This window comes from Lagopus leucura, unplaced genomic scaffold (genome assembly GCF_019238085.1).
Source record: "Lagopus leucura isolate 7727_CA_CO unplaced genomic scaffold, USGS_WTPT01 Super-Scaffold_100012, whole genome shotgun sequence".
Classification (NCBI taxonomy): domain Eukaryota; kingdom Metazoa; phylum Chordata; class Aves; order Galliformes; family Phasianidae; genus Lagopus; species Lagopus leucura.
In genome coordinates, this window is record NW_024962267.1 from 20,932,205 (window position 1) to 20,944,109 (window position 11,905).

Genomic DNA, 11,905 nt, shown 5'->3' on the forward strand with positions numbered 1-11,905 from the left:
TCCATCTGTTCATGCTGTTGCTGGCAAGAAGAAGGGGTGAGGGCAGGGGAGTGCTGGCAAGGTGTGCGCAGGCTGTACCCCTCCTTGCACCCACCCCACCTCTGCCCCGACCTGCAGCAGGCTCCGTCACCCCTTCCTCCCCGCTGCCCAGCCCCACGACACCTCCCCACCGCCTCCTGAAGAAGGAGAGAAAAGAAAACAGAGCGGCTCTGTCATTGGAAAGGGCTGTCCAAGCCACGGCTCATGCCATGGCAAAAGCAGAGATGGAGGGTGACCTGGTTGAGGGGAAAGATGGGACACAGCTTGGCCTCTCCCTCAGTTTGTAAAGGCAGAGCAAATGAAGGCACCAAGGGAGTTGTAGGTGACATGCCAATGGGACAAGGACGCTGGGACTGATGCTTGCACCTGGTAGGAAGGATTTTGGTAGAAGCCATGTGCTGGGACATCTCCTGCCAGCACCTTTTGTGCACGGCACCTCTGCTAGGGGCATTCAGTGAGGGTCTTCAGCATCTGTGCTTGAGCATCCTGAACTGTCCATAGCGCTCCATGTGCTCGGGCCACCAGACGTAAGACTGGTGACCTTCTGCCATAAGCTGTGACATCTCCACAGTCTGTGAACCTCCTGAGCACCACCTGAGAAATCCTGAGACACCAAGCAGTGAGAGAGGATTATCGCTGACCCTCTAGTTCAGGGTAGGGTCAGGGTGATTGGAGAGAGTGGATTTGTCTGCACCACACTGAGCCCGCGGGCGCCTCACAGGCATCCCGTGGGCCGTAAGCAGGAGAGACAGTGCTGCCCCACAGGATCTGTGTTTTCTTTTCTACTCCGTTGATTAAGCGCTTGTTTTTGTCTCCCCCGCCCCTCTCTCTGCCCCTGTCTATTCTAGGCTGACGTCTGAGGTCACTGGAATGGGCGCACTCTAATTTCCACCCACCATCCTCCACTCCGCACCACCCGACCCTCTCCAGCCAAGGGCACTCCACCCAGCCTGTACAACCTATACGTTTACCGTCTTCCCCTTACCTCCACAGATACTCTTTTCTTTACTAACAGATATATATATATATAAATACACATGCATAAGCACCCACTGGAACGTTTCTTTATGACCTCCTTACTGTGCTCCTGAGATCGCTCCTGAACTCTTTGGTTATGGTCCTTGTTTTCAGCGTATGGTGTAATTACTTCATCTTCTTTCCAGGGGGGTCAGGGAGAGGGGGTTTCACTGGTGTGACTCAAGAAGACGCCGGGTCTCCAGTGTCAGTCTAGTGTAGCTACTGAAACGTTTGCGTTGACGTTGGCTGTTGTTGCTGTAGCCTATGGCCCCGTGACACCATCCAGAGCTGTGCTCGCTGCCCTCCCCTGGTCTCCCCAGTGCTCCCCCTGCGTTTGCTTCACCCCCTGACCTCCCCTTGCCGCCTCATGCCCCTTCCCCAAGGATAAGGTGTAGTTTTTCACCCCTGTGTTGTTTTGGAAGCAGAATGTGTGGGAGCCAAGCCTACGTGCATGCATGGGTTCACGCACAGATGTCTCTCTTTGCAACATGGCAGGGTCCAGACAAGCCATTTTTAATACTCGAGGAAGGAAATCTCACTCTCTCTCTCACACAAACACACATACACAAAATTCCCTTTTTGTAACGAGCAACTGGATGCAGGAAGAATTCAGCTGTACAGGATTCACACCCCCAGGGGCAAATGAAAGCACTCTTTGACAATCCCCACAAGCAACCTTTGGACAATAGCTCAGGAAGATCTGTGAGCCAGCCGTGTTTGTCAGTGTTTGTGTTCAATAAATGTCTGTGCAGCTCTGCTACCAACAGGCTTTGACTGTTCTTCTCCTGGGCCACCCCACCGTTCCCAGTGCCATCCTTCCCTCTGCATCCTTCTCCATCCAGCAGCTCAGAGGGAAGGTGGGGGGGGTGTGCAAAACCTATCCGTTATGATTATTTCATTTATGAAAAGTGGGTGATGCACTTCCTGAGCGATCCTAGGCTTTCTTTTTTACCAGGGAGGGTACTTGGCTTGCACAGTGTTTGGTTTTCCAAACCAAATTATGCCTATCCTTACGGTTATGCTCGTGGTTATGATTACGGTTATGGTAATGGTAGGAAAACAAGTATCTCACCACCCTCTTGTCTGAACAGATCCGCTATGTCTGTGCCCCAAGCCCTTCCCCTGCCTTCTGCTTCCAGGCTTTACATCTCTCTATTGCCACTCGAAAGTGGAAACAAATATATTTTCCATCAGTCGATCTCCTCCTGTGTAAAGTATGTGTCACCCATTTCCCCCACATTGCAACCACTGCAATACATTTCTGCACTGTGACACATGGGAAATATATTGCTCCTCCTGGCAAAACCCAGGGCTGGATGCCTTGTCCCTCTCTCCATCCTGCAGAGCCTCCCCTGGGCAGGGCGGGGGGCACGGGCAGCAGCATGGCAGATGCTCCTGGACAGGAGGACGCGGGCGCTTGGGCACAGCTGATGGGGTCAGATGGAGCCTCTGTGTCTGCGCAGATGCCAGAGCTGCAGTCAGTGCTGTCATTAGGGTGCTGTACTCAAGGACAGTTGCTTTGCCCAGGGACCAATGGTTCCTGCAGACCGAGGCTGTTCTGGATCCGCACTCAACCCCACGTGAACCCATGGTGACATCCTCTGCCTGGACCATCCCCGCCAGGAGTCCTGATCCTCCAGTTCCATCGGAATTCTGCTTTTTGCTTTGATACAGGCTGCTGTTTTGTTTTAGCTATCTGAAGATGACCTACAACAGAGAAAGCTGTCAGAGAAGCTGTGGCTGGGAAATGCTGTGCTCTTGCTAATGAAGCTGGGGATTTCTCAGAAACTGGGAGTACAGAAAATAACAAATCCAGGCTGGGGTCCTTCAAAGCTTGTTCTGCTGCTTGGGGACCCATCCTCAAGGGAGAGGGGCACAGCCTTTTCTCCTACGCATTCAGGCTTCAGCAAGTATGGCAATGGAGCTGAGCCCTCGCCGGGTTGTTTTGCAAAGAGAAACAGCAACAACAGATCAAAAAAACTAATTTTAATGGGAATCTAGCTGCTTGTCCATTGTTATCTGGGCTTGAGCAAGGCCTGGAGAAAAAGCTGATTAAACAACAGTTGCAGTATCTGCTGGGAATATGCTGCTGACAGCAATGATAGCAACAGAATCGTAAGGAATGCATTAAACTCTTCCTTGGTGCAGCTCAAATGAAGATGGCATGAAGATTGTCTGTTTTCTTTGGAGGAAGTCGCAGTGTTTCACTTTACTTGTGAGATGTTCCAGTTCTACATTTAATAGGAACTCAGAGTGCTGCAGAGAACACCCGTCAGAGTGTTGCACCCACAGCCATGTCAGTGGGAGAAACATATGCACATCTTTAATACTGAAGTGAACACTCAGGACGATGTGAAGTCACAGTTAATTAACAGAAGAGCTTTAACGCACCGCTCGCCTCTCTCAAAGCGATGCGATTTATCCAGACAGAATGATTCAACATTTTTGGAAGCATCTGGCTCAGTGAAACTCTTTGGGAACGTATTATTTTGTGGGAAACTGGGATTTTGGCAGGAAAGAATTGGTGAAATGCCTCATCCTGCTCCAAACCCCGGAGTGCGGTGGGGCTGCAGACCAAATTCAGCCCCTATGATGGCTCATATCCACCCCAAGCCATGCTCCCAAAATTGAGTGCTGGGAGTATTGCTGTGTGCATTTTTCTAGATTTCATTTGCAAAAGGTTTTTTTTGGCAAAAAAAGTGCATAAACAGAGTTGAAACAGTAGATCGTTTCCCCTCAGGGAAAGTGACTTTCACTAGAGAGGCTCTTTAAATTGAAATTATTCTCATTTAATTGTAATTCAGATGTTGCTTTTTTTTTTTTTTTTTCCTTGTATTGCTGCTAGTCACTTTTAATTATGCTAATTTCAAGCTTATGGCTTATGGAAAGGGTAATTTTCCCCGCAGAGGCAGGGTTTCCAGCGGAAAGGACGAGCCCTTGTTCTCACTTTGCTCCCGCAGTCACTAGATGTCCCTCTTGCCCCGCGAACCCCGCTCCAATCGCACGGCTTAACCCGGCCTCTGAACGATGCGCACTGTGTGACCCTTCCTCCACTCAAGCACACGTCCGTCCGTCCGAGCATCCATCCATCCGTCCATCCGAGCATCCATCCATCCGTCCATCCACCCCCTATTCATTCACCCACCCATCTACCGATCCATCCATCCATCCACCCATCCATCAATTCGTCCATCCATCCATCCACCCATCCATCAATTCATCCATCCATCCATTCCATGGACTGTAATATTTTTGTACCCTAATGGAAAAGCACAACGTTTGTAAAAACCCAAGATATGGACAATATTTTGATGTTTCAAAGGGTAATGATATCACACTAAAAAAAATGATAGGCTTATATTGGATATTAGAAAATGCTCCCTGTGAGGTTGGTGAGGCCCTGTCACAGCTGCTCAGAGAAGCTGTGGATGCCCCATCCTTCACAGTGCTCAGGGCCAGGTTGGATGGGGATTTGGGCAGCCAACTCTGGGAAGTGTCCCTGCCCATGGCAGGGGTTGCGGCTGGATGGGTTTCAGTGTCTTTTCCAAGCCAGTCTGTGGTTCTGTGGTTCTGTGATTCTGTGTGCATGCTCCCAGCCCCTTCCCACCTGGGGATGTTGGCTCCTCATGCTATGCTATGGGGAAGGACACGTGAGAAGCGTGTGTTGATGGCCAGCAGTGTTTCCTGCAGTGGCAATCAGTGCAGCTGCCCAGCAGGAGACCAGCACCATGTCCCAGTGCAGGATTGGTCCCACCAACACTGGGACCTTCCAGACCCTGGTCTGTTGGAGCACATGTGTGGCCAGGCTGGCACCAGCTCTGGGTCTGCTGGCCTCAGGTCCTAACACACGCTCTTCTTACACCACTTGCACCAAGGGAAGAGGCTCCCAGCACACAGCCTCAGGCTGCAGCTGGCCTGACAAAGCAGATTTGATCTCGCTGGCCTGGCGTTTTGCAACAGAAGGACATTTTCCAGAGAAGGTCCCCAGTGGCCCCAGACCCCTCGACCCCTCCAATGGCAGCTGGCGCCGGCACAGAGCTCAAATGGAAGGACGTGCAGGAAGGTCAGGGTCTGAGTCCAATTTCCCTGCTCCCATGTTCAGTTGCAAAGATCTGCTGAGAGGGTTATTTTTGCTACGAAAAAAAAAAAAGAAAGAAAAGAAAAGAAAAAAAAAACAAACGCAGCTGTGGATCTTAATCCACCGTGCTGTGCACGGAGCCCGAGGCCTCCATCCAAAGGGTAACGTGGCAGTGACTTTGAGGAAGTACTGAATGTACCAGATGTGTGGCTCCTCCAGTGCCAGATGTGCGCCTCCCCCGCCCCAGCCCCGCGCCGAGGAACAAGCGGTGCCGAATCACCCTGAAGGCATCCCGCAGACTAAACCTCGCCAAGCGTGGAACTGGAGCAGCTCTGGATTCCCACAGCCATGTTCGTGTGGCTCAGAGCAGGGATGCCCCTTCCCAGAACACGCACTGGCGCCTGATCCGCACGCAGGGAGCACACCCAGCTGGGTGACACGGGGTGAGCCGTGCCCTGTGCCCAGCCTCAGCCTGCTACTGATGTACCAAGGCGCATGCTGCTTCTTTAAGGAGCTGCTTTGATTTCGGAAGGGAACGCTGGGCTGTGCGTGCCTGAAATGCTCCCCAGGCGCTGCATTCTGCCTCCCTGCAGGCAGCGTCTCAGCAGCAATGTTTGCTTCTGGAAGCGGTCCTTTGTCTGAATGCATGTGTGTCTGCAGCAGAGAGCAGGCCAGAACCAGGAAAGGGGATTTATGCTGCTTGGTTCTGGAGCCTGGTTGCATTCTGCCCCTCTCAATGAGCCCTGGGGTGCCCTGGGGTGGTGCAGCCATCACGGTACAGAGAGCTGGGCTGGGAGGCTGGAGCAGCATCACCCTGAACCCAGGGTTGCAGCCACTGCTGGCATCAATCTAGGATGGCAATCCAGCAGGATTTTCTCAGGCAAAGGGAAATGGGGCAGCTCCAAGAGGAGTATGCCCCAAATTTTTCCCTCAGTGGGTTGTTTGGAGTGGTCCTTCTGGGAAGAGTTGTTCTAGGGGGGATAAGGAGCAGCCAGCCAGTTGCTGGTTCCTGCTGTAGGCAGTGCTGTGTCCTGGGGATGTCTGCATGTGCAGCTCAGCACAGAGCTTCCCACGTGGGAGTGCTGTGCTGTAAAAAGGCAGTTAAAAAGGCAGCACTTAGAGCCCTGAGAAACTGAAGACCCTGCTTAAAACCAGTTTCCAGTTACACACAAATGCTGCTTCTTCTCTTGCCTTGAGTAGATTTCTATACCTGTGTGAAGTGCTATGATCTCAAGGTGTGCAGGATGGCACAGCACATCTCCAAGCACAAGCAGAGCAGGGCAGGCTGTGCCACACCAAACACAAAACCCATCCGCGTGTGCCTCTGCTCACCATTTACCAACCCAAACAAAATGTGAAAACGATGCAAAGGACGGGATGTGGGCAGCAGGGAGGTGCTCTACATGGGGACAGTGCCCCACTTCCATCGATAGGGGTGGGCAGGGTACATGGATGGTAGGCTCTGAAACCAGGGGAGAGCAGCCCCAGCAGGCATGGCAGTGCAGAGAGGTGTGTGCTAGTGCTCCCTGGTGCTGAGCACAGGTGGGTGATGTCAGCACAGTGCTCGGGACATTGGGGCAACCTGCGGGGCCCTGGGACCGTGCAGCACTTGTGGGGTGTTTCTGGGAGGAGGAGGAGGAGAAGTAGATGCCAGCCTGGGCCTGACCATCTCCTTTGGTTGGCCTCTAGCTTTCCAGATCCAGAGCTCCACGGGAGGACCTTCCCTGCGTGACCAGCTGCAGCAGCTCGCACCCACGGTGCCCACGGTGCCCCGGCGCTACCTGCTTCTGCCATCAGCCTCACCTCTCCACCCCTTGGCCTCCTTCTGCTTTATAATGTATTCTGTGGCTTTTATGTGCAAATGCAATAAAGCTCTCACTGATTGTGGTCCCAGCTGGTTGCTTACCGAGGGAACGCCGTGGGGCAGCAGGAGTCCCCGCAGCCCCTGGAAGGGTTAAAGTGAAGCTCATCCCACGCAGCCCACGCATCAGCTGGAAAAAGCTGCTCAGTGCGCTGGCTGTGCTCAGCATCGGGAAACAATCACGCGCAGCAGCCAGGCTTCCAGGAGGGGAAGGGGAGCGGGGCGGGGGGAGAACCCTGAAGCAAACCCAGAGCCCTCCCAAAAAGCAGCAAAGGCCAGGATTCATTACCCGCCGGGAGACGTGTTTATAGCAAATGTGAGTCACCGCCGGGGCCGGGCTGTTGGGGTGGGTGCGTGCTGCCCATCCGGCCCCGCACAATGGCAGCTCTCAGACCGGCTGCCCCACGCCATGCTCCAGCAGCTTGGAGCAGCCCCAGTGTTATTTCGGGGCATGCCTTTCGCCCAAATCGTTTCATTTCTCATTGGAGAAACACTGCCAGAGAGCTGCCGCTCCCCGCCGTGCTGCCTGCCAACCCTGTGCCCCTTGGAGAGGGGAATACGACCCTATGGGGAACAGAAATGGGGCTCTGTGCCCTGCTGGCCCCTGACATACAGGCAGGAGAGCCAGGAGAGGCCATCTACACCTTGTCCCGATCGGAAAGTGAAGGAAAGTGAACCCTTTTCAACATTTTCTTGTGCCCCATCGTCCATGCCAGCCCAAACTGCATTCACCCCATTTTCTGTGGGGCAGCCCCATGACACACAGTGCCGGCCCAAATGGAGCTGCCAGCTTGCAGCATGGAGCTCGGTCACTCCACCAGCATCACAGAGTGCCCATTCCCATCCCTCCTGGCATCCAAACCTAACAGCATCCCTGTGCTCCAGCTGCCCACCACCAGCCCTAACTCAAAACAAATGATTTGGAATTCAGCAAGAAAAACATCACTCCACACTTGCTCTACTTCACAGCCCTCTTTATTTCGAATGAGGTGACACAGAACCATAGAATATCCTGAGTTGGGAGGCATCCATAAGGATCAAGTGCCACTCCTATCTCCACATAACACTACTCAAAGCCAGCATGGCAGAGCCAACACTCACCAGGACTGGTGATGCTGTGCCAGGAGCAGCTCCATGCCTCCATGCTTCATGCCTGGCACCATCACAACTTTCTGAGCTTCCACGGGCAGCTGCAAGGCAGCCACGACCCACAGGGACAATGGGCAGCCCCAGCTGCATACTGCTGCTCCAGGAGGGCTGACAGGAGCGAGAAGGTTTGGGGATTTGAAACAACCAGCTTAACTTTTCCTCTTCAAAAATTAGAAGAATTAAAAAAAAAAAAAAGATAGCAAAGATGCTTATCTTTTCTTATCATTATGACCCATTGGGATTTCCCCATCTGCAGTGTGTGCTGGTGGCCCCTGCACTGCCTCCTCTGTAACTTGCTCTGCTCTGGGCCACAGCCACTCATCCTTTTGGGGACAGCCACTTCTGTTCAGCACTGCAGAGCCAGGGAAGCAGACTGGGGAACAGCAAGATGGCTGGGTGTTGTATATCTGCTCTTCACTGTCCACAGAAGAGCTGAGGACAACGCTTGGCACTGAGCTGGGAATCTGTCCCTGCCAGTAAGGGTAGCTGGCTTGTTTCATGCTTCTAGGAAAAGGCTGCAGGCTGGAGTTGGCCCTACTGGAAGGAGAGCTGGGCTGCATGCTAGGCTTGCACCTAGTCAGCTGGGATGGCCACCGGAGTGATTGCAAATAGCAAGTTTAAAGGGCACGTGCTGAAAAAATGGGAGCAGGAACACTTGGTAATAGACATGCAGGGAACCTGGGGACAGGGACAGGAACACCTGGGCTGGGGCACAGCATCCCTGCAGCAGCATGGCATGGGTCAGGTTGGCTTTGTGCAGAACTGCATCTTGACACTAGCACAGGGGGAACTGGAGAGTGTGCGAAAAAGCAAGAGCCCCGTGCATCCTGGAGCTTGCTGCTGGTGCAGAAGGAAAAGGAAAATGAAACCATACTTCAGAGATCAGGCAGCAAGGAAAGCAGGGATGGGCTTTTGGCTCCCTGAGAGAGCTCAGAACCAGGCTGTGACAAAGCAAACCCGGGCTGGCATGTCGTGGAGGTCAGAGGATGGTGTTGCAGTGGCTCAAGAGCTTCACATCCCCTTCCCACAACAATGAACCTGCTCGGCAAGTGGGTCTGTGCCTTGGTGGGTGAAGGGACCAGAGCTGGGATGAGGTATGGCCTGACAGCAGATCCAGCCCTGGAGAAGCTGCCCTGCAGGGTCCCACCACAGGGGTGACAGCATGTAGCTGTGCCTGGCAGCACATGGGTGGCAGAAGGGGTCCAAGTGAGCCATGCCTTCTCTTCCAGCTCCCATGCTGCATCCAACGCCTTCCCTTTTGCTCTTCTCTCTGACGAAAGCCAGCCAAGCATTCCCGCAGGCTCAGACAGCCAGAAGAGAAATATGATTACCAGATGGTTTGTTTTTCCATAGGACCAGAGGCCAGTGTGAGGTAACAGGGAAAATTTTAACCCGCCCCAAGCCAGCCTGGGCGTGGGGCTGCTTCTTTGCCTATGAGGCCGTGCTGACACGCATGGGGTCTGCACAGTGGTGGTGGGGGTACCCTGGGTGGGGTGGATGGAACCCTGCCACTGCCAGCCCCCAGCCTATGGGGCAGTCTGGGGAGCCATGGGTAAGGATGCTCACCAATGGGCTGCTGGGACCCCTGAGCATCTAGTGAAGGAAGAAGTGCTCTCAGAGCTCTGTGCCCAGGTGTGAGTACCCTTGCTGGAAGAATGCTGGAAGGAAGAAACAGGAACCCACCCTGCCAGTGCTGGCACACAGCATACGGAGGAGTTCGCCTCAGGTCAGCAGAGGCAGCGGTGCAGGTCCTCCCCTGGCAGTAATGCTGCTGCTCACATAATGGTGCCAAGGTGATTGGGAGGTGCTGCATGGCTGGGGCTGGCCTTTCCCCCAACCCTTTCTTTGAGGAGGTGAAAGAATGTGAGACCCTTCCTGGTGTCCTCATGTGGCTCTGTGCCCACTGGGTAATGCTGGCAGGGCGGTTTTGCACTCCCAGGGCTCTGTGCCTGTGCCACCACTGCCATCCTGCTCTGAGGGCTGCTCCTCCTGTGGGCAAAGGCTGCTAGCCTGGCCACCGGCTGGACTCACACAAGCCAGCTTGGACTTCTCCAAGGAAACCACTGTTTGGTGCCTTGGGAACCTTACCGGCCACTAGTCCTGCTTTAGTAGACCTGGAAAAGGCAATAAGCTCAAAGGCTTTTGAAGCTGGGTGAAAGTCCAAGCCCCTGGCTGGGTCAGGCAGCAGAGGGGACATGTTTGGGATGCCTTATGGGCTGCAGCTGTGCAGAGCCATGCACGGTCCATCTGTACCATGCACGAGCTGTGGCACCACCACCAAGATTCACTGGCATGGCTGGGCCAGACTTGAGATGGCTGAGGTGTCCTCGTCTACTGCAGGGCGGAGAACTCAGCTCCTCCACTGCTCCCAGCAAAGCATAAGGAGCAAAGCAGCTGAGCAAAGAAGAAACTTCTCTGACTTCTGATGATGCTCACCCAAAGAACCATTACTGACTGCATCTTCCTCAGCAGCTTGCAGACATGCTCTTCCACTGACAGGACTCCTACTCAGTGGGACTACAGCTTTTGTCTTTCTGCATGTTCTCTGAAGATCCCAGCTTGAGTCTTCTTCCCACCACACTTTCCCCAGACCACTTGCACAATGATGTTCCCAGAATGGTTGTGCAGAGAGCTGGAGAGGCACAGTGGTGGGATGGGAAATGGGAGAGAAGAGGGAAGGGGCTGGGTGATGTTTGAGGAGAAGCCTCTGGGTCTGGGTATGATGACTCCCAGGGAAAGGCCAGGATCCCAGAGCACATCTGCAAGTGCTGGAGAATGAGCAGTAGGATTGTCCTGAGCAAACTGGCAAGGAAGCTGAGCAGTCACCTCCAGTGAGTGCAGGAGCTCCTCTGGAATGGCTGTGCAGGTGCAGAAGCACAACACTGTGTAAGCAGGAGAGCAAATGCTGCCTTTTGCAACTTGTTTGCACACAGGTCATTGGTGTTGGCTGGGTTCATGCTGTCGACTCCTTAACGGTGCTATCCTGCTGCCATGTGCTCAGATTACTCCTCTCTGGATTTCTTTCCAGCAAAGTACCCCTTGGCCTGGATACACATCCATTTGCCCCCTCCCACACCATGAAGGGGTGCAAGTGTCCTTGGGAGCAGGCTAAGGCTGTAGCAGGAACAGCCCCAATGTTTCCCTTCTCTCCCAGGGGGCAGTGAATGCTGCCCTGTGATGAGGTTTGGGCAGCACCTGTTCCAGCAGGTGAAAGCTCTGACTTCAGCACACGACAGGGCCAGGCTGAGCAGTGTGGGTCTCGCCCCCAGAGCCTGACATGAAGCGCAGGCTGTCTGTGAGGGCTGCGGGTCCCAGTGCTGCTGTGGATCCTCATGGCTCCCACTGGGCACTCAAGGCCAGCAGGAGGACTGTAGGTACCCCAAATGGCTGGGGTACCAGCTTCAGCCCCCATGGGCAGGGTGCAGCTGGGGGTCACTCTCTGTCTGTGCACAGGGGGTCTCACCTCGACCCTTTGGGAGAAAGGACAGAAAACCCCAAGAGCAGAGGAGCAAGGCACTTCCCGGGCTGAACCTGGTGCTCCTGCCGTGCCTCCTGCCCAGACGCGCCCTGCAGTGGGTACCCTGCTTTAGCAGGCAGCAGAGCGCAGCTGCTGCCTATCCGGGATGCAGCGGGCTGCCTTCCTTCATCCCGCGGTGGGCTCAGCTCAGGGCTCCGAAAGCCCAGGGTGCAGCTGGGGGGACACCGGAGCCCCGCGGCAGCAGCACACGACGAGTGCTAACGGGTACAACGAGAAAGACGGC

The 11,905-nt window shown here is 54.2% G+C and overlaps 1 protein-coding gene across 10 annotated transcripts in view; it reads left to right on the forward strand.

The window, feature by feature from the left end:
- PCBP3 (poly(rC) binding protein 3) overlaps window positions 1-6,958 on the forward strand; it is a 46,621-nt gene extending 39,663 nt beyond the window's left edge. For 5 of the 10 annotated variants that reach the window (XM_042874648.1, XM_042874654.1, XM_042874651.1 and 2 more), the window contains one exon: window positions 6,824-6,958. In XM_042874648.1, the coding sequence (XP_042730582.1) occupies window positions 6,824-6,866 (43 nt within the window). In that variant the 3' untranslated portion in view covers window positions 6,867-6,958. Of the gene's footprint in view, window positions 1-887; window positions 1,806-6,823 lie in introns of those variants that run through there. The other 5 variants (XM_042874652.1, XM_042874657.1, XM_042874655.1 and 2 more) reach the window with 1 other exon arrangement.
- The last annotated feature ends 4,947 nt before the right edge of the window (window positions 6,959-11,905 follow it).